The 23,375-nt window shown below is 40.3% G+C and overlaps 1 protein-coding gene across 1 annotated transcript in view; it reads right to left on the reverse strand.

The window, feature by feature from the left end:
- Nucleotides 1–23,375, reverse strand: part of med13a (mediator complex subunit 13a) — a 207,813-nt gene that overhangs the window by 12,588 nt on the left and 171,850 nt on the right. Inside the window, exons 15-25 of the mRNA XM_061898202.1 lie at nucleotides 19,416–19,612; nucleotides 13,617–14,536; nucleotides 11,808–11,975; nucleotides 11,343–11,566; nucleotides 7,475–7,664; nucleotides 6,895–7,252; nucleotides 6,573–6,804; nucleotides 5,826–6,017; nucleotides 3,923–4,146; nucleotides 1,333–1,475; nucleotides 1,097–1,255 (exon numbers count right to left, since the gene is read on the reverse strand). Of these exons, the coding sequence (XP_061754186.1) occupies nucleotides 1,097–1,255; nucleotides 1,333–1,475; nucleotides 3,923–4,146; nucleotides 5,826–6,017; nucleotides 6,573–6,804; nucleotides 6,895–7,252; nucleotides 7,475–7,664; nucleotides 11,343–11,566; nucleotides 11,808–11,975; nucleotides 13,617–14,536; nucleotides 19,416–19,612 (3,007 nt within the window). The remainder of the gene's footprint in view (nucleotides 1–1,096; nucleotides 1,256–1,332; nucleotides 1,476–3,922; nucleotides 4,147–5,825; nucleotides 6,018–6,572; nucleotides 6,805–6,894; nucleotides 7,253–7,474; nucleotides 7,665–11,342; nucleotides 11,567–11,807; nucleotides 11,976–13,616; nucleotides 14,537–19,415; nucleotides 19,613–23,375) is intronic.

The following is a 23,375-nucleotide window of genomic DNA, read 5'->3' on the forward strand; positions in this document are numbered from 1 at the left end:
CCTGCTGGTGCCTATAGTCAGGATCAAACATGGTGGTGCTGCGTTTTAGTTTAATGTTCCTAAAACCTACAATAGTCTTCTTGAAGATGTGAGATGGGCCTCAACATTGACGATGTTCAAATCCAGCTTATTCAATTGTGCATATGACAACTGAAAGTATTTTATCTACACTATTTGATTTAACTTAGAATGATAATATTTGTTATACTGATTATATTTTTTGTTTTTAATCAGAGTTATTATTATTTTTACGATTATTTTATTTTTAATTTTGCACTGTTTTAATTTTCTGTATATACCTTTGAATTGCATTGCGTACGAACTATGCTTTATAAATGAACTTGCCTTGCCTTGCCTACTTTAACTGCTACATGCATCATGTCTTGCTTCCACATACTACCAAAGGTCTAAAATATCTACCACCATCTCCCCAAAAATATATTTTTTTTTTGCCGCCATGTTTTCAAAGACTTCAAAAGTTCCAGACTTTAGACCAACTCAATCATTGGACTAGATTCCTGTTAGCCGAGCCCATTGACTTTGATGGCTGAGTTTAGTTAAATATTTATAAATTCACTTATAATACATTTTTTACACACTTCATGAAACATATGTATTTCATTCTAATTGTATTTAAATGATGACACATTTAAGAAAGTATTTAAATATCTACTTATCCATTAAATTCTGTCCCATTTGATCCTCCATAGCTGCGGACCACAAATCATGTACTTAATACTTTAAACATTTCTAGTTTACAAGACGTAACCTCACTCATAGTTTTGTACCTCAGCAACAGATGATTTCCTTCATTCAGGCATCGCTGAAAACAGTCCTGGTATTATGTCCTTGTCCTGACTATACTTGTTTACCAAAATAAAGATATTGATCGAACTGTCCATCACACACATTGAGATCAATAAGTAGTGCTTCATGAGTGTCGAGACACACTATCTTCCCTGCCATCAATCTGCTGAGGAGGGGACAAGCATTGAAATGTGCTGCTGTCATCCATCACGCAGACCAACACAGACAACACCGACTTGGAGGAGGCGTATACTTAGAAATGTATCAATAACGGTTCTGTTGTACGTACCTGCCATTATGATGAAGGACTCCTGCGGCTCCATGGCAACCAAGCACACACTAAGTATGCTGGGAGTATCGGAGGTGGAGATGCCACACATTCGACACATTTCCTTCAGACGGCGACTTAGTGACTGCAGATTTCTTCTGCTCAACAATATACTCCAGTCTGACACGTCAGGAGAACAAACTGTGATGAATGAAGAACTAACGGTATTCATTTTAATATGACAAAAACATTGCTACCTTTTAACTCTCCATGTCCTATCCTGCCCAGTCGTCCAATCACAACCCTCCAAGGAACTGATGTCATCTGAACAAGACCTAAGCACCAATCCCACAGTTTCTGCAGGCCGAGGCGTCGGACCGAACCTTTTTTCCTTCTGGCCCTGAGCAGGGCAATAAAACAACAACACATACAAACATGGTTTAGGGCAGTGGTTCTCGACCTTTTTTCAGTGATGTACTCCCTGTGAAGCTTTTTTTAATTCAAGTACCCCCTAATCAGAGCAAAGCATTTTTGGTTGAAAAAAAAGAGATAAATAAGTAAAATACAGCACTATGTCATCAGTTTCTGATTGATTAAATTGTAAAACAGTGCAAAATATTGCTCATTTGTAGTGGTCTTTCTTGAACTATTCGGGAAAAAAATATATAAAAAAAAATAAAAAATTGTTGAAAAATAAACAAGTGATTGAATTATAAATAAAGATTTCTACACATAGAAGTAATCATCAACTTAAAGTGCCCTCTTAGGGAATTGTGATCTGGATTCATGAACTTAATTCTAAAGATTTCTTCACAAAATAAGAAATGTTCAACATCAATATTTATGGAACATGTCCACAAAAATTTTAGGTGTCAACACTGAATATCACATTGTTGCATTTCTTTTCACAGTTTAAGAACTTACATTCATATTTTGTTAAAGTATTATTCAATAAATATATTTATAAAGGATTTTTGAATTGTTGCTATTTTTAGAATATTTAAAAACAAATCTTACGTAGCCCTTGGCATACCTTCAAGTACACCCAGGGGTACGCGTACCCCCATTTGAGATCCACTGGTTTAAGGGTTTGCAAAAAAGGCCATCACAGATATTTTTTTTAATTTTGCCGTACCTGAAAAACTGCAACTGCTGGGAAAGAGTGAGTTTATCACTGACATTTGTACACATAGGAAATAAAATGTAGAAATACAGTCCTTTGAAATATATATTTTTATTACGTGTCATGCACATTAATAGGATCATACCATATATTTAATAATTGCAATTTAGAAGATTTATTTAATCTAAGTTGAACACAAAATAATAACACATATCTGTCCCAGCTTCCTGAATTAGACTCAATCATGAAATATAATCATTAAAATCTTTCGTAAATGTTATATATTTTTTACATATTTGTTTTACTCTTTATCCCAAACACTCCTTAACTTAATTTTCTTTAATAACAAAATAACTGAAAAATCAGTTAAAATGTCCACTTTGAAGGTGTTTCTGAGTTTTCACACAGTCCTGTTACATTAACACATTAGTTAACCCCCACTAGTCACATGGTCCACAGGAAGTTGCATCATTCACATCTTCTGCAGCCCAAGAGTAGAAAACATGTAGGTTAACTGATTTATATATTCACAATATGACTGGAGGTTCAAATGGCAGTAGTCCTGTTAACTACATTCTGTATTTTTGTTTTTGTGTTTTGGTATTGTTTAAATATTTCTGTTGGCTCAATGTGATATTTTTATTTGCATAAAACAACTTTATCATTACCATAAAAACACACTCCTTTTACTTTCAGTCATGTCATTCAAAAATCTTGGGAATCTTTTTGGAAAGGAGATAAAGATTCGTTAGATGGTCCAATATATATATTAAGTAGTTTTATATCGCTTTATTTTAGGATATGGGTTTAATTGGTTCTGTAATGCAGTTAAGACCTTGAAAAACTTACGTATTGTGAAACATTCAAATTAATCAGCCAATTAAATCAGCCCTTGGCCCCCCAAAAAACACCATTAAACTATATAATATTAATTTAACTTGTAATTAAGAAATATTTTATGTCAAACAGTTACAATAGAAGTAAAGTGGTTTTATGAAGTAATGCAATAATTAAGTACAACATTTATCTTGGGAGAGTGGACTTCTACAGTATTTTCTTCCAGCTGCTTCTCCATCAAACACACCATCAGCAGTTCTCCTTATTTTCATGGTTAAATGTCCGCCGTTTGGATATTATTTTAACGCCCTTAACTGGCATTATTGACTAATTTTCCTTCAGTATGGTGCAGACTAGCAGTGCTAGACTCCAACTGCTTCTCCAAGTTAGAAAGCTACACGCTTTGTAATTTTTTGATGATTGCTTTCTTTAGTTCAATGAATATCATCCAACTCAATATAGCCCTCAACACACACTGTCTTTCTTCCCACGCTTGGAAAAACAAAGTTGTGTCCATCTCTAGCTATAAGCTAATGCTAGTGAATAAGACCAGGATTTTTTGGTCAGATTTAACAATCACTACGCCAACTAGTGGTGGGGTGGCTTGTAACATGAGTTTTTGCTCGGAACCTGAAGTACAACAATTCGCCACGAGACAACTGTATCTGTCTTCTAAGCTGAAACACCTATATCCAGAGGTACTACTCTAAGTGTATTATCAGGTTTGGAGTTTATTTTGAAAGTTACATGCAATTAACTAGTAGCGTGTGCTTCAATACTCATTAAAAAGGTAGTTCAAATTCAATGATGAGGAAAGTCTATTTTTTTTAATCTGTTTTAATGATTTGAAACAATTGGTTGGTTGTACTTGCTAAGGTTAATCATACCTATTGGGTACATCTATGCTGATGATGCAGGTCTCCAAAAGTTCTCCATACTGATCAGTGCAAGTAGCGAGGAGCCAGCGCTGGTCGTGGGACAGACAATAACCCACAAACAGCACGTTGTACTTCTGTGATGCCTCTCCAAACGTCTCCCCGAGCTCAGTCTGCTTGTCCTTAACTGGGGCGAGGATGAACGGAGGTGTATAAAGACGCAAACACTCTGGTCTCTGCACAGATGGAGAGAGAGAGAAGAACAAAAACCTTAAAAACATTTTAAAGACACATCATGAATTATAATTTTCAATTCAATCTAGGCAGTATGAGGAATATACCAGATTAAAGTGTTCCTTTGTTTAAAATTGGAATCAAGACTTTAGTTAGGAGTTATCATGAAGTCACCCAAGCAAATAATGGAATGAATTTGAGGCAAAAGTCTGAAAGGTAAGACGTTCCTTCTGTTTTGCTTCAACAAACACTAGGATGTTGAGCTGCAAACACAGTTTAGTTTCAAGGGGAGACTGAACACAGCTTCGGTAAACCCTTGTGTCTGCAGAGATGGAAACTAACACTTTATATTTTAGGCTGTAAGCAGAGCAGCAATGTTGATTTACAGTATTTGCCAGCACATCAATATTATTATTAGGACGTTTTAGTAGATGTTCCAATTTACATTCTTGGCCTCAGATCCTGAGCCGATATTTTGGCATTAGAATTTGATCTGATTTTGAGTCACGATTCAATCATAGACCAGTAAATGCTTTACAGCAAGTAAGTAAAGTAAACCCAGGAACACATGTTTATTAAACATAAATCATTACATTTAGAATTTGATAATATTGATGTAAATCAGATGATGTATTACATTTACGGTATTGAAAGCTACATAATGCTTTTTATTAACAAAATAAAGTGTTTAGTGCACAATAACTAAACAAAAGCAAATACTACAATCGGCTGTCATTTAAATATTTTAGGTTTTTTGCCTTTATCCAGAGACTTACTCCCTCAATTTGTAAACCATAAAAAAATGACCCCCAAAATGATTTTGTAATTCCAAGAACAAAAAAAAAAAAACGATCGTAAAACCTTTGACAGCTTCACTCCTCTTCTCGCTTGTTGTTTTATTTTTTTTTATTGATGTCACTTTATCTGCGTTCTGCTGTCCCTGCCCACATGCACACACTGGTCACATCACAGACAGCATAAGCTATATCACCAACAGGTGGACTGCTCTCATGTGCCAATTGGAGCCGTCTTGCGCTTTTTTTACACAATAAACTGATCATCAGAGCAACAAAAAAAATGTTTTCCTAAATGAATTAGTTGATTAACTTGAATAATTATTGGAGCCCTAAATGGGACACAGTCGTGGTAAAGATCGGCTAAGCTCGACAGCTTATCAACCGATCACCATTCAGTTAAAAAGGTAAATATCAGCCCTGATTCGATCCCATTAATTGATATTATTAGGGCAGCACGGTGGAACAGAGGTTGGTGCATGTGCCTAACAATACAACAGTTCTGGGTTTGATCCCCGGGCTCGGGGTCTTTCTGTTTGGAGCTTCCTCCCACCTCCAAAAACATGCATCTGAGGATAGGTTTATTTGCAACACTAAATTAACCCTAGTGTGTGAATGTGAGAGTGAATGTAGTCTTTCTATGTGTTGGCCCTGCGATGAGATGTCGACTTGTCCAGGGTGTACACCGCCTTCTAACCGAATGCAGCTGAGATAGGCTCCAGCACCCCCCGCGACCCCGATAGGGACAAGCGGTAGAAAACAAATGGATGGATGGAATTTATATTAATGACGTGGACAAAAACACAACATGAACATTGCAAGAGGTCATGCGACATAAAAAGAAAAACATTAAAAAAAGAAAGACTATTAAAAAAGTATATTTTTACCTCCGAGCTTTTAAGTGCTGTGTCGATAGCAAGGCCCGGGCCAAAGCCCGTCAAGGACTTGACGTTTGTGGAAGTGGGCAATGGGCGCCTGCACTGAGCAAAGACGGAGAAGGCTAAAGACTTGAGGTGCTGAACGTAGATATGGCGCTCTTCACCTCGTACAGGCTGAAGCAGGTACTGGCAGGGGACAATCTTTAAAAAAACAGAACAAATAAAATGTTATAAAGTGCATTTTTAAAAACAATGTGGTAATACATGTTTGGAAAAAAATGGCTTTGACCTTATAGTAGGTGGTGGGTAAAATATCAGTGTGGCAGTATATTGGCATACTTTTTCTAACCATGTCTTTTTTTTGTAATTTTTCATGTCATGTTTTGGACTGAATGTAACCCCAGGACATTTCCTGCACCTCTGCCTTACTTTGCTATGCACGCTGGTGAAAAAGCCAAATGCGCAAAAACAGTCTAAGAGAAACAACATAGAGGGTCTGCGTACCGCGGCAGCGGGGTCATGAAACTTTTAGTTGAGTGATTGATTTTTTTCTGTAATCTTTGTCTATATTTAATTGCAGATGTACAATTATATTTACATTTTCATTTACAAATTAAAATATCCTTACGTCCACATTAGCATGAATCCAACACACTGTAGTAAACACATGAATGTGCGTTAACAAGATATTTGCTCTATAACTACAGTAGTTACAGCATGCGTGGAAAAAGAACCCATCATCAGAAAGTTGCTCACCTGTAAAAAAATGGAATTTCGGATATGTGCAGGAAGCAACTGAAGCATCTCAAGGTAGCAACGTAACAAACCAAGCGTCCACACACTGGAGTGGGCTGGCGCTGTTCCCAGCCCGCCTTCAGACTCCTCGTAGCTAAAGGGATCCACGATGTAAACAACAATGGCAGGCGGATACGTGATTGCGTGAGATTCGCCATCTGTGGGCACACCGATCTGGTCCCGTTCCAAAGTGCTATGGGCATCACAGAATTTTCTTTAACTGTATTGTTGTACACTACACAACCTTCTTGAATACAATAAGCTTGTTGGGGTTGACACATACCTTTCTGGGGGCTCTGTGGGGGCATGGCTGTGGCTGTCGGGGTTGTCCCCTGAGGTGCTCGTATTCTGGGTTCCCGCCTGCTGTCCCAGCTGTCCACTTTGGGGGCCACCTCCCTGGCTTTGATTGCCCATGCTGGCAAAAGGGGCAAAAGAAGTGGCCTTGGCAGACTGCATGGCGCTGCCAGGCTGTCCAGATGACGTCACCAGGCTGTTGGATGAGACCTGCATAGCATCCTGCTGGCCAACAGAGATGGAGGTGGATCCTGTCGGCTGCGTGGAGGATGACTGGTTGGACAACGACGAGTGAGGGGGCTGCGTTAGGAGGGAACTGTCTAAAGCTTGTGATGCGAGGTATGGAGCTAAAAAGACAAAGATGGACATGAATGTTACACCTGCTTATAAAAAGGATGAAAGCTACTCCACTAATTCTTTCAGCACATTTTCAATTTGTCAAGGCTCTCTCACAAACCTTTCAGCAATAATTCCACAGTGCATCAAGTGTAAAAATGTCAGACGAGAGAGCAGAGCCAGAAATTGAGCAACAGCCGCGGAAGAAAAGGCAGCAGATGGGTGATACTCACCAAGGTTGTGGCGGCACACCTGTGCATAGAGCTTCAGTTTAGAGAAGGCGTCATTATTGCCGCTGGCAGCTTTGAAGAACCAATCACTGACTGGCTGGTCCACAACACCTTTGGCTCCACTGCCACCCACCAGGACTATGCCGTCAGGGTAGACTTTGGAAATGGGTCGATGCTTTCCCAGTCGACAGGACTGTACAACAGTAGAAATACGGACGATAGTTATAGTCAAAAGATATGATAATCCACAGAACAACATGCATGTCAAGCTCAGAACAAAATAAGTTTGTCTAAGTCAATGTAAGCTGAAAACTAAATTTATGTACAGGTGAAAAGTGATAATAATCATTCAATAAATATTATTAATATTGTCGATAATGCACCAATAATACGGTAAAATTTAAAATAGCACTGATTTAAAACAAAAAAAAGAATGCTCCAATAGGGTCAGATTACCGTACTATTCTGTAGGTGGGTTAGCATGAGCAAACCAAGCAAACATTTTCTCCTGCTTACACTGGCATAAACCTCATTGTGAAAAAAACATGGCGCAGATCACGGTGGACTTCTTCACTGATTCAGAAGAATCTGATTATTTCAATAAAATGAGCTGAGAGATTAATGTCTGTAACAATTTAAAACAATATCCAAGGTACTTTTACAGCAATTTCAAATACATTTTAAACATTTCAACAGAATATTCAGTCTTTGTGATTGCAAAAATAGTAAGGGGTGTAACGGTATCCAAATCTCGCAGTACAATATTATTGTGTGTATGTCAAAAAAGGGTGCCCAAGGTGCTTACTGGACATAACCTGGTTAAGCAAAATAACCAACAATACAGTCCTAGAGAGAGCTTCTCAGGATGTTCTCACTTCTAAGGCAGTGACGTTTCTGCTGGCTTGGCCACGTGGACGATGGCCGAATGCCAAAAAACATCTTTAAAGGGGAATTGGCATCCATGGCAAGAGACCCACTGGCCGTCCGCAACTACGTTACAAGATCAAAGGTCCTTTGACATCAGTCCTGCTACCTGGGAAGCTACAGCTCAGGAACGCCCTAAGTGGCAGCTGGCTCCCCAGAGCGGAATGCGCCTTTTTGAAAAAACCCTGGCCAAAAACTATGAAGTAAAGAAAATAAAAAAGAAGCAACAGCAACAGAACACTGTAGCCCCATCACCAGGATCAACCCACATTCGTGGAAGCGGTGAAGGGAATTTTTGGTGGTAGCGAGGGGTGTATTAGATTAGATTAGATAGTACTTTATTTATTCCGTCAGGAGAGTTCCTTCAGGAAAATTACAATTTTCAGCACAATCCCATTCAAGATCAGACAAACATTACAGGGAGACAGAACAGGATCGCTGACGGGTCTGCCGGCTTCCAGCGCCCCTTACAAAAAAGATGAGATACAGGTAAACTGGGGGGAGATGGGAGAAAAGAATAGAAGATTAAAATAAAATTTAAAAAATCGGTCTTAGCCTGGGCCCTGGAGTGGGGGTGCAGACTGAGGCCAAGGGAAAAAAACAACAACTCATAGCCATAGTACACATCCCTCTTCCATGTGTGTAAGAGGGAAACATCAAACATCAAAGAACACAGAGGACATTAAAGACATTAAAGCAGCAGATACAACCAGACACTTCTACATACAGCTATGAATAAAAAGTAAAAGAAACATATCCACTGTGGTGGCCTCTGCGGTGTTCCACGCAGTCATCCGCTGGGGTGGAGGGAGCATGGCCAGAGACAGTAGCAGACCCAACAAAGCAACCAAGACGGCCGACTCCACTTTCGGCCAGCGTCCAGTCCGCATGGATGAGCGAGGATACGTCCATGGTGACTGAGGTGTCCGACACCTGCTCACCCAGTCAAGACACCGCGAAGCCTCTCCGTCCCAGTGCTCAGTGCTAGCTCCGCAGCCCTGTCCCCCTCATCCGCATCTCCTCCAGTCCCTCCAAACCGACTCCGGTGTAGCAGAGACCCAGCAGCTGGTCTCCATGGCCAAAAGGCTCCCGGGAGGCGGATCCAGAAGTCCACAAAAAAAGCACCACAGAGGTCACGAAAGTGCCACCCCTTGTCACACAGTCCCAAAGGGTCCTGGACCAAAATGCAAAAAAATATAATAACACATGAAAACAAGAGGGAAACACAAAAGGATGATGCAAGAGCACAGAGCTCCTGCCTACAGCAGCCACTACAGCAGCGCCATCTTGGAAAAAACTATTGTAGCGTCCTGGAAGAGTTAGTGCTGCATTGGTGTCTGGGTATTTGTTCTGTTGTGTTTGTAGTGTTCCGGTGCAAATGTTCTCCCGAAATGTGTTTGTCATTCTTGTTTGGTGTGGGTTCACAGTGTGGCGCATATTTGTAACAATGTTATAGTTGTTTATACGGCCACCCTCAGTGTGACCTGTATGGCTGTTGATCAAGTATGCCTTGGTATCTCTTTTGTGTAAAAGCCGCATATATCATGTGACTGGGCCGGCACGCTAAGGCAGTGCCTTCAAGGTTTATTGGTGCTCTGTACGTCTCCCTACAGCCGTGTACACAGCGACGTTTTAAAAAGTAATACATTTTATTATTTTCAAACCGATACCGATAATTTTGAAACCGGTATCGATAATTTACGATATTACATTTTAAAGCATTTATTGACATCTCTTATATATATGTGTATATATTTCTATATATATGGGTAGAAATATTTTTTTGTTTGTTTAGTTGTTATTGGCTGATGTTAAGATTTTGGTCTTTTCTCATTTTGCGTCTTGATGTTTTTTAAATTTTTACTGGTGTTTTTGTAATGTGACTCGGGCCAATGACAAATGAGTCAGGGGCCACGGATGGCCCCTGTGCCACACTTTGGTCACCCCTGCTGTAGATGCTAACTGTTGATGGTCACCATAGTCTTAGTACTGTAGTATATTTGTTCATCCTGTGGTCAATATGGGACGCGAGTCACATGGTTGTCTTACGTCGGCGCCAGAGGTCGTTGTATCAGCTGTTCACCTGGCGGGTATTTCCTGTGTCATAAAGAAGGGATAAACAGGGAAGTCCTTTGCTGTCGCCTTGTTTATCATATATTAGAGCCTCTGCACATGTCAATATTTACTTTTGCAAACACAATAAATCAACATAAAAGCTGTACTTTGGAGCAATGTTCACAGACTCCAGTGTTAGGCTCGTTAGATTCTCATCACAAGTAAGTGATGATGGTCGTGGTAAAAGAAAGAGTTGTTTGATGTTGAATGTTGGAAAATGTCCGATGCGTTGCAACAGTCAGCCTAAATGCATTGTTGCGGCTCGATAATTTTTTTGCATGTCATTCAACGTGCGTTTGCGAGAAGAGCGGGAGTCATGCGGGGCTGCGCTGTTGGATGTGAGGCTGAAGAGAAGCAAGGCGAGCAGGTGTGTTCAAGGGTTAAAATGCATGTCTGTTGGTGGGTATGTGGGGGTGTCACTTATGTCATATTAATAATTTTTTCCCCCTAATATTTTCACGATCGACCGGTAGAGTCCCAGAGATCGACTGGTCGATTGCGATCGACGGGTTGGCGACCTGGATTTATTGCGCTGATATTCCTGAGCAAACCAAACCAGAAGCTGAGCTGAAAGAAGGGCAAAATACGTTGCTTTTCCCTGGGAAAACAAGAAGGTATGCTGTTGTATTACAAATAATGTATTTCAGTGCCTCACTGAGATTCAGTATAAATTAAAAAGTGAGTAAGATAGATAAATCCACTGATCATGATTGTTTACAGTGCTCTCTCTAATCATCATAACAGTATCTAATAGATGAAGTTGAAATGAGACAATTTTGAGAGTGTACAGTGTGATGATTCATATCATATCATCAGTGCCAACACCTCCTACCTCATAGACAGCTGTGAGGTCTCTGAAGAGGCTCTTGGCACCACTGAGCAGAGCTTTGTTATCAGGACACACCACCAAATATCCGACGTCTCTCTGGGAACCAAAGGGATCCAGCAAAAGCTTCTCCCAGTGTGGAAGACCGAAGGGAGACAGTACCACAAAGTCGTACTCGTAGCCCACCAGGAAGGTGGGGATGGGCAGAGGCTCAGGGGACTCATCTGTGCCTGTGAGCAGGGAGCAAGTGTAACAATTGAGTAGCTTCCTCGCTCTCTTTAATCAATGCAGTGCATCAGACTGGTTAAGGTCACAAATCCCTTTTCTACAAATGCATTTTAAGGTCACTCCAAAATACACCATTGAAGTACAAATGTTTGTACTTCATTCACTTAGTATCTGCTGGATATTATGGAAACAGTACTAGAAAGCACTAAAATAATTATTGCTACTAAACTTGACAGGAGTTACCATATGAGCCCCGTCCTGCCATCTTGTGAAACTGCTGCCAGGTGAGTGGACCTTGAACGCCCCACGACCGCACTGTCCTTTTTTTCTGGATAGCATCTTGGAGAACCGGCTGAAGTGATGTTAACACTCGGAGCACGTCCTGAGAGCACAGCGCACTCACGTCCACTGCTGTAAAATTATAACAACATAGAGAAAAGGAAACCACAAGAATTTTTCATTTAAGGTTTATTAAAATAAATAGACACAATGTTTCCGTATGTTTTGTTCAAGTTATGCTTCACAGATAGTGTTTCAGTCTTAGTATTTTATCTGTTTAAATGGCTAAGCTTCGAATGTTTTACATTTTGGTATGTACTGTAGCACTTAAATATTTACTTAAATGAAAAGTGTGAAACAAATAAACTCTATGATTACTATTTATCATTTCTGGTGGGTGTTGTGGCGTCCTACACTATTCAACGTAAAACCACCACCATCTTGTATTCCTGAGTACAGTTGGGAGGTTCAATTTAAACATTTGAATATCTTATTTGCTCAAACAGCAATGTGTTTGTATAAGTTTAGTTTGAGATATGTTTTTTCTTAATGGGAAAAAACAATGTCTTTTTTTTTTTTTTTTTTTTTAATCAAGTTAGCATTTAGGCTAGCGAGTTGGTGCCAGTCAGTCCGCGAGTTTATCAAAGTGCGGTTATCACTTACAGTTTTTTGATGATTTTAATTTAAAACGGTAATACAAACTCTATGAAGCTTTAACGCGGTTATCATTAATATTATTGTTACATGACTAATGTATCTATATGTACTGTATGCTTGTGTGTACAGTCACGATCAAAAGTTTACATACACTTGCAAAAAATATAATGTCATGCCTGTCTTGAGTTTCCAATACTTTCTACAACCCTTATTTTTTTGCGATAGAGTTATTGGAGCACATACTTGTTGGTCACAAAAACATTTATAAAATTTGGTTCTTTTATGAATTTATTATGGGTGCACTAAAAATGTGACCAAATCTGCTGGGTCAAAAGTATACATATAGCAATGTTGATAATTGGTTACATGTCCCTTGGCAAGTTTCACTGCAATAAAGCGCTTCTGGTAACCATCCACAAGCTTCTGGTTTAGTTTTTGACCACTCCTCTTGACAAAATTGGTGCAGTTCAGCAAAATTTTTTGGTTTTCTGACATGGACTTGTTTCTTCAGCATTGTTCACACATTTAAGTCAGAACTTTGGGAAGGCCATTCTAAGACCCTAATTCAAGCCTGATTTAGGCAATCATTTACCACTTTTGCATGTGTTTGGGGTCATTGTCCAGTTAGAGCAACCAACTGTGCCCAAGACCCAACGGGCTGATAATTTTAGGTTGTCCTGAAGAATTTGGAAGTAATCCTCCTTTTTGATTGTCCTATTTAAAGCACCAGTTCAATTGGCAGCAAAACAGGCCCAGAGTATAATACTACCACCACCATGCTTGACCGTAGAAATGGTGTTCCTGGGATTAAAGGCCTCACCTTTTCTCCTCCAAACATATTGCTGGGTATTGTGGACTAACAGCTCAATTTTTGTTACAGAAAGTATTAGTAACTCAAGACAGCCATGAGATTATTTTTTGATTGTGACTGTATATATTCAATACTATGTGTGACTTTGAAAATTGTGATTAATTGTCTATAAAATTTCTGAGATTGACCAATACACATTTAGAGTAGTTGGAAAAAGCCAGACAATGAAGATCATTTCAAACATTACAACAAGCAAATGGCCCAGAAAAGAATGATAAAGTGAACTTTCCGCAATAATCTCTTACCGTTTTGTTTGGACCAGTGGTGCAGACAGGTGCTCTTGACCAGCTCCTCGTCCACCTTTCCACCTGACATGTTGTCCATGAACTGCCTGCCATGCTCCAAGGCCAAGTAGCAGTCACTGTGAAAGTCTCTCTCCTCAACTCGAACACATGCTGGTGCAGGGCCAGCCTTCAGTCGGTGCGTCACAACGTCGTCCAGGCCTGAAATTGGTGAGAAAGGGTTGGTGCACTGGTCCTGCAGTAGGAGAATAAGCTCATCCGGGACATGGTCTCTCCTCCCCATGCTGGTTCTGTCGTGCGTGGAAAGCCGCAGCTCCTCAAAGCGCCTTTCTGCCTCGCGGCTGATGTCCGTCCCGCGGCCAATGATATCTAGCTCATCCTCCAGAAAGAGGCCCGAGCCGTTGCCGTAGCGCCGGTTGACCACAGCACTGAAGCCGCAGCTGCAGGGTTCCTGCACTTCACTTACGGGGTCACTGAGGTACACGCCCACATCCGCTCCTTTGATGTTCATGTTACATACGCAAATGCAGCAGCTGTCAAAGTTGCAGTCCTTGAAAAGATTCATCACCGACTCGGACAGAATGAGTGTGACGTAAAGGCTGTGAGCCTCAGGTATGGAAGGAACAGTGGCTGGCTCCACTGAGTTGAGCGGCCTGCAGGTAGAAGGAGTGGAGGCTGGCGAGTACAGGTCCGAATTCTCATACTTGAGCGAGCCCTGGACGCTGGAAGGGCCTCGAGGTGTGCGTGGAGTCCATGGAGTTCGTGGGGTGGGGGCTGAAAAACGCGGGGTGGCGGGCGAAGGCAGGATGCCTGTTCCGCTGTTACTTGGTGGAGCGCTGTTGGACAAGAAGGGGGTGTAAGTTTGAGGGGTGTAGGCTTGGCTGTAGTCCTGGTCCATGGTGCTGGACACACTTGGGATGTTGCTGAATGAAAAAAGAAAGACAATATTGGATGTATTAATGCATGCTAGAATCTATTTTACAATATACAAAACCCCAAACCCGTGAAGTTGGCACGTTGTTTAAATCGTAAATAAAAACAGAATACAATGATTTAACTTAACTCCACAGCGAATCGCTCCTTCTTTCTACGTTGGCCTGTTGAGTTTTTGGAACTCTAATTGAAGCAGCAAAACGCACAAAACTTGTCAAAAGGTGAACAAAGTGTTGTGATGAAAGCAAAGAAAGATTCGCGGCAGAGAGTTTTTTCGGACGGCGAATAATGGAAACACAACTTTCAAATGTCTCCAAAATCATTGATAAAGCTCTGTGGATTTATGAACGAGTAGTAAATCTGAAGGAAAAAGACTGTTCATGCCGTGGCCGATACAGTTCCAGATGAAGGTTGCTATTGTTCTGGATTATATGGGCAGTTGTGTGGTATACAGCGCAGTGTGAAAACGTTTGTGGACGCTTAAATATTGGCCTGACATATACCTGCTTTGTTCTCTTACATCCCATTTGTATTTCGCTTGGGAGTCAGAATTAAGGTAGTGAAGAAAATGGGGAATTCGGGCATTTTTTCGCTACCTTCTTAAATAAAGCGGTTTCTTTTTTCTCCAATCGATGCACTCTAAAGCAGTGGTCCCCAACCTTTTTGTATCCGCAGACCGGTCAACGCTTAATAATTTGTCCCGCGGCCCTGGGGGGGGGATAATGATCTCAGCGTCTTTAGTGGACAGAATGGAGCGGATTTTAGCGATATTACGGAGATGAAAGAAGGCCGTTTTAGTAACGCTTTTAATGTGTGCCTCAAAGGAGAGAGTTGGGTCGAAGATAATACCCAGATTCTTTACCCTGTCGCCTTGTTTAATTGTTTGGTTGTCAAATGTTAGAGTTGTATTATTAAATAGAGGTCGGTGTCTAGCAGGACCGATAATCAGCATTTCTGTTTTTTTGGCGCTGAGTTGCAAAAAGTTAGCGAACATCTCTTGTTTAATTTCATTAAGACACGCCTCCAGCTGACTACAATCCGGCGTGTTGGTCAGCTTTAGGGGCATGTAGAGTTGGGTGTCATCAGCATAACAGTGAAAGCTAACACCGTATTTGCGTATGATGTCACCTAGCGGCAGCATGTAGATGCTGAAGAGTGCAGGGCCAAGGACCGAACCCTGGGGAACTCCACACATTACCTTAACGTAGTCCGAGGTCACATTGTTATGGGAGACACACTGCATCCTATTAGTAAGATAAGAGTTAAACCAAGACAGGGCTAAGTCTGACATACCAATTCGTGTTTTGATACGTTCTAATAAAATATTATGATCGACGGTATCGAAAGCAGCGCTAAGATCGAGGAGCAGCAACATAGATGACGCATCAGAATCCATCGTTAGCAATAGATCATTAGTCATTTTTGCGAGGGCTGTCTCCGTGGAGTGATTTGCCCTGAAACCGGATTGAAAGGTTTCACATAGATTGTTAGACGCTAAGTGTTCATTTAACTGTTTAAGTTTAAGTGTTTGCATGTTCTCTTTGTGGGGGGTGGAGGTTGTGGGGGCGGTTCTACAGGTACTTCACTTTCCTACCACATCCAAACACATGATAGGCTAACTAGACACTTTAATTTATCTATAGGTGTGAATGATAGTATTTATGGGTCCTATCATCCAGCATGCATACCTCCCTTGTGCCTCTTTGGCATACCCAAACAGAGAATCCCACATGTTAGTAAATATGAATGGATACAGAAACGCCTTAGTAACCAGACCAAAAAAGAAGGGAGGTAATGGTTCCCATCTTTTTGATTCTTTGGTACGACTCATGACCTTCCAGTCTCAGGGCGGACACTCTAACCACAAGGCCACTAAGCTGGTAAAGAAGCTTCCACAAAGACAGCCGCAAATATAATGTGCACAAACTTCGCTTAAATGGGACCTATTATGCAAAACCAACTTTTCTTACCTCGCAGTAGCTGTTTTTGTGTATTTGGGATCTGCATAAGTCCCGAAGATTTTAAATTCAAACCATGTGGAGATATTTATAAAACAATCTTGCCTTTTTTTTACTTCCTTCAAACAAGCCAGTCAGAATTTTCCCCAATTTGTAATTTGTTTTGCCCATTGGTGACATCAACAGATATCTCCATATATGGTTAAGTTGTACTCAAGGGGTTTGCACAAGTTTGCCATTGTTGTCCAACGTTGTAGTTAATGGTTCTTTTTTTTTTGTCTGTGCTCTTGTTGTGCAGCAGTCTGGGTCATAAATGCCTATGCATGCTAAAATACTCCTCTGTTAATATCTAAAATACAAAGTATTGTAGTTCTAACTTTGACCCATCAGTAGACTTGAAATGAAAGCGCTAAAAACTACAACATGGCTGAGAAGATGCAGTTGAAGAGAACCATCCACAAAACGGCGCAACCTGAAGAGACGGTCAGAAAGGGGCTTGAAAACAGTCTGTAAGAAAATAATCTAACCAAATAACCACCATCACATGTTATGTAGATTACAAGGAAGTGAAAAAAGCACCGGCACTGTTACAAAAGTAGGAATTTGGCACCCGTATCGGTTCAAATGTAAACGACACACAGCCGTACTGGTAACTCAGTTACTGCACTTTTTTTTTGTAAGTAAAACTGCAAAATAATCAACCATATTATGATATAATTTGATACATGTTTATGTATTTGACATTGTTTTCTGAATGTAAAACTATAATCATTTTCTGTTAAATGTTCATACTTTTGAAATGGATTCACTATATTGCATTATTTCTTACAAACAATGTCTTTAATTTTGTTTGAGTCCATTGTGGTTGAATTACTAACAAAAACAAGATACTACAGTGTATAGGCATTTAGAATGTCATGATCCAGTCTTTCCTTTCAACATAACGATTTGACTGTTTTCCTCTGTTGATTTCACTGTCCTCTTACAAAGACCTATCAAACTGTAGCTGTGAATAGCTGCATAAAACAGTGTAGCGTACAAGAGTATTTGTATTCATTATTAGTGCCACAAGTGTGGGTTTGCCATATACTAAACAACATGCAAAAGGTCTATTTTGAAATCAAACAAATGTAAACCAGTTCTGAAGAAAACTAACTCTTTGTCCACAAACAAATCGTATTTAGGAAACAATGTAAGTAAAATACCTTAAACAATGAATCATACATCTTTAGCTTAAAAAAAGACAGTTATATACTTCCAACTGGTCTATAGATAATTACAGTATATAAATTTGGTAAAACTACAATGCTCATCTAATGCAACACATTTAAGGTCAATTGAAAAGAAATGATGAGCCAGCAGATCTACTCTCAAGTTTAGTGACTTTTGATTTCTTATCTCTAAAATACAAACCCCGTTTCCATATGCGTTGGGAAATTGTGTTGGATGTAAATATGAACGGAATACAATGATTTGCAAATCCTTTTCAACCCATATTCAGTTGAATGCACAAAAAAAGACAAGATATTAGATGATCAAACTCAGAAACTTTATTTCTTTTTTGAAAATAATAATTAACTCGGAATTTCATGGCTGCAACACGTGCCAAAGTAGTTGGGAAAGGACATGTTCACCACTGTGTTGCATCACTTTTTCTTTTAACAACACTCAATAAACGTTTGGGAACTGAGGAAACTAATTGTTGATGCTTTGAAATTGGAATTATTTCTCATTCTTGTTTTATGTAGAGCTTTAGTCGTTCAACAGTCCGGGATCTCCGCTGTCGTATTTTATGCTTCATAATGCGGCACACATTTTGGATGGGAGACAGGTCTGGACTGCAGGCGGGCCAGGAAAGTACCCATACTTTTTAACTACGAAACCACGCTGTTGTAACACGTGGCTTGCCATTGTCTTGCTGAAAAAAGCAGAGCCGTCCTTGATAATGTTGCTTGGATGACAACATATGTTGCTCCAAAACCTGTATGGACCATTCAGCATTAATGGTGCCTTCACAAATGTGTAAGTTACCCATGCCTTGGGCACTAATACACTCCTAACCATCACAGATACTGGCTTTTGAACGTTGCGCCTATAACAATCCTTATGGTTATTTTCCTCTTTGTTCCGGAGGACACCACGTCCACAGTTTCCAAATATAATTTGAAATGTAGACTCGTCAGACCACAGAACACTTTTCCACTTTGCATCAGTCCATCTTAGATGAGCTCAGACCCAGTGAAGCCAGCGGCGTTCCTTGGTGTTGTTGATAAATGGGTTTTGCTTTGCAAAGCAGAGTTTTAACTTGCACTTACACGTGTAGCAACCAACTGTAGTTACTGACAGTGGTTTTATGAAGTGTTCCTGAGCCCATGTGGTGATATCCTTTACACACTGATGGCGGATATTGATGCAGTACCGCCTGAGGGCTCAAAGGTCCGTAATATCATCGCTTACGTGCAGTGATTTCTCCAGATTCTCTGAACCTTTTGATGATTTTACGGACCGTTGATGGTAAAATCCCTAAATTCCTTACAATAGCTCGTTGAGAAATATTGTTCTAAAACTGTTTGACAATTTGCTTACAAATCGGTGACCCTCGCCCCATCCTTTTTTGTGAATTACTTAGCATTTCATGGAAGCTGCTTTTATACCCAATCATGGCACCCACCAATTCCCAATTAGCCTGCACACCTGTGGGATGTTCCAAATAAGTGTTTGATGAGAATTTCTCAACTTTATCAGTATTCATTGCCAGCTTTCCCAACTTCTCTGTCACGTGTTGCTGGCATCAAATTCTAAAGTTAATGATTATTTGCACAAAAAAAAAGTTTATCAGTTTGAACATCTAACACAATTTCCCAACTCATATGGAAACTGGGTTTGTAGTAACATAAAAACATCATCATACCTGTCCTTATTGAGGATGGTCATGAGAGGCATGGGATTTAGCATCTCCCTGCCCATGGTCCAACTTGGTCGGTAGATGAAATCGTCTGGTAGTTTAACAGGTGGCAGACATTGGCTTGGCAGGGATTTCAATGGCGCAAACATGGAGCAGCCCAAAAACGCCTGGCACAGCTCAGGCTTGTACACGAATGAATAGTCCTGTAAAATACAAAACATCCTTCTATATAATATGACTGATTCAAAAAACAACCCTAAAATCTGCAGGTGTCCTGATCCGATATAGATATCAGTTTGCATGTAAAATGTCTGATACAATACATTACTGACACATACAAAGTTTCCAAGGCAGCATCGTTTTAGAAAGTATAAAGCAACAAATGTGTCCGCATCATTCAACCTACTGTGTCATGGCCTAACTTCATGAATTATTATGGCAACTAGGTGTCAACAAAAACACAAATACCACTCCACTTCATCTTACAGACACCATAAATCTGTCAGGGTTAGTGTTTTTCATACTTACTATTGTTCTCTGTCTGAGTAATTTTACTTTGTCAAAGCTTTTCTAACATTCCAACCTACAAAATAGTGCAAGTATGTATGATTACTGCTGATCTTAATACTCAAGGCTCCAATATCGGTATTGTATTCAAACTAAAAAAGTTGTATCAGTACACCACTAATAAAAACACAAATGTTATCATCAAAAAGCCTTAAAGTGATACTATTTAAATACCAATTGCATGCATGTAAAGCCTAAAAAACTGTCAATGCCAACACAAGAAGAAGTCTAAAAGCATTTCAACCATTTCCTGTGAATAATTACTCAAACTATTATTGTAATATTAGGTCAAATTAAGGTTGTATGGTGTACCGGTACTAGTAAAGTACTGTGGCACTAATGCAATACAAAGGGCTATACCGTCTTTAAAAAATAACGCAACTTTTATTTTTTCATGGACATGATGACGCGCCGTGGTGACATTGCTCGAAAACTAAAAATCGAAGCGCTTCATCCCACCTCTAAAAACATGCACCTGTGGATAGGTTGATTGGCAGTACTAAATTGGACCGAGTGTGTGAATGTGAGTGTGAATGTTGTCTGTCTATCTGTGTTGGCCCTGCAAAAAGCTTGTCCAGGATGTGCCCCGGCTTCCGCCCAAATGCATCTGAGATAGGCTGCAGCACCCCCTGCGACCCCAAAAAGGGACAAGCGGTAGAAAATGAATGGATTGATGGCAATTGAATCAACACACACAGAAAGCACTTACAAGCGGGAATGGTGTGGAGACAGACGAGGGAGAATGGACGTATTTTTGTTCTAAAACGATAAATGTTAAGTTATTTATTCTAAAGCAATGCTCTGCTAGCGATGCTTTAAAATGTCCTGAGACATTGTTTTAGCTACTTCTAAATCACGAGTTCTCGCCTTAATGGTAGCAAATAAACTACATCACTGCAGGACAAGGAATAGCTAAACATGCTTCACTACCAGCTTCCAGGGGGCCCTAAGCAAAATTTGATTGTGGGACCCTCTATTTCGGATTGTGGTGCCCTCTATCGGTCTTGTGGCTCTCTATTTCTGATTTTGGGGCCCTCTATTCCTGCCAATAAGATTGACTGTTGATCATTTACATACAGTACCTACTATAAACTCATTGCGGCTCTGGCTATGTTGTTTGAATCATTTCTATTGTTAGGCTGGCATTTCTTTACATATGACATGTCATCTATAAATTCATTGTGGTGGCCAAGTTAAAAAAATAAACAATGCCAATGCAATAATAACACAAATAATACCAACAAACGAAGGATATCCAGGTTGCCACATATGGTTCCTAAATTCAAAATGTACAACATTCAGCTACAAGAGTGGCCTGGGGTTGAACATTCCAAATGATCAAACTTTGTATTTACAGTAAATATGTCATCTTGTCTAATCAGTCTTGCACATATTAGTCTTTAAATACTCATGTTTATTTTTAGCTAGTTGTTATTATTTAATGTTTACATTCGACTGAGAGCCAAGTCCAAAGTTAAATTCCGTGTGTGTTAAACATACCAGCCCAATAAAGGTGATTGTAATTCTGATTTGGATTGATCATTTTTGGTAACAAAAAAATGCAACAGCAATGTGCAAAAATAATTTGTAGTGCAAGAAAACAATTAGGGGAACAATAAAATCCCTCAGATATATACAAAAGTAACCAACAATTGTACAAAAACAAACATCCATCCATCCATTTTCTACCGCTTGCCTCTCATCGCAGGCCCAACACAGATAGACAGACAACACACACACTCACACACTAGGGACCATTTAGTGTTGCCAATCAACAAACATAAAATACCAAGCCAACATTGAAATAATATTAATGATCAGAGTTAGTAGAAACAAGGTAACAAAAATGGATTTAAAACAAAGTTAAAGAACTAGGTAAGTGGTGTCCAAACTTTTTGACTAAAGGGTCATATTGGGCTAAAAATGTTTGCAAAGGCCAAAGGGCCAAAAGCGAACTGCATGCAAAGTAACACGCACACACACACACACACACACACACACACACACACACACACACACACACACACACACACACACACACACCTATAGCCTCGCTTTATATATATATATATATATATATATATATATATATATATATATACAGGGCTTCACGGTGGCAGAGGGGTTAGTGCGTCTGCCTCACAATACGAAGGTCCTGCAGTCCTGGGTTCAAATCCAGGCTGGGGATCTTTCTGTGCGGAGTTTGCATGTTCTCCCCGTGAATGCGTGGGTTCCCTCCGGGTACTCCGGCTTCCTCCCACTTCCAAAGACATGCACCTGGGGATAGGTTGATTGGCAACACTAAATTGGCCCTAGAGTGTGAATGTGAGTGTGAATGTTGTCTGTCTATCTGTGTTGGCCCTGCGATGAGGTGGCAACTTGTCCAGGGTGTACCCCGCCTTCCGCCCGATTGTAGCTGAGATAGGCGCCAGCACCCCCCGCGACCCCGAAAGGGAATAAGCGGTAGAAAATGGATGGATGGATGGATATATATATACACACATACATACAACCGCCCGCTGAAATACATCAGAGGTCGGCCACGTTTATCACTCAAAGAGCTATTTAAACCCATTTCACAGAGTAATAAAGACAATGGGAGCCGCTAAAGTTCTCACGACTATATCCAATGGCGTTCATCCTGATGACAAGAATATGGGCATGCTGTGAAGCCATTGCCTTTGACACCTTCAACAACCTGTACAAACCGATTGTTAGTCCGGCAACATGTTTTTTGCAGCTTCCGCAATCACACGTACAAGATTGAAAGGCATACTGGGTGATACAGAGTACACTGACGGTTGTGATATAAACAACTTTAACACTTACTAATAAGCGCCACGCTGTGAAGCCACACCAAACAAGATTGACAAACACATTTTGGGAGAACATCCTCACAGTAACACAACATAAACGCAACACAACAAATACCCAGAATCCTTTGTATCCGTGACACTGCCTGAATATATTTTACACCCCCGCGCCCTCAACCCTGCCCACCTTACCGACGCATCCCGCTAGTTTGCTGCTAGCGGGGTGTATAAAATAGTCAGGTGTTTCATGGATACAAAGGATTCTGGGTATTTGTTGTGTTGCATTTATGTTATGTTACTGGGAGGATGTTCTCTCGAAATGTGTTTGTCAATCTTGTTTGGTGTGGCTTCACAGTGTGGTGCATATTACTAAGAGTGTTAAAATTGTTTATATCACAACCATTCGTGTACTCTGTGTCACCCAGTATGCCTTGCAGTCGTGTGCGTGTTGCTGCGGAAGCCACACACAACATGTTGCTGGACTGACAAGCAAATCGTACATGTTGTAGAAGGCGACAAAGCCAATGGCTTCATAGCACGCCCTAATACTTATTAACTGGGTGACTGCCGGCAGTCATTCTAGAGA

The sequence above is a fragment of the Nerophis ophidion genome, linkage group LG04 (genome assembly GCF_033978795.1).
Source record: "Nerophis ophidion isolate RoL-2023_Sa linkage group LG04, RoL_Noph_v1.0, whole genome shotgun sequence".
Classification (NCBI taxonomy): domain Eukaryota; kingdom Metazoa; phylum Chordata; class Actinopteri; order Syngnathiformes; family Syngnathidae; genus Nerophis; species Nerophis ophidion.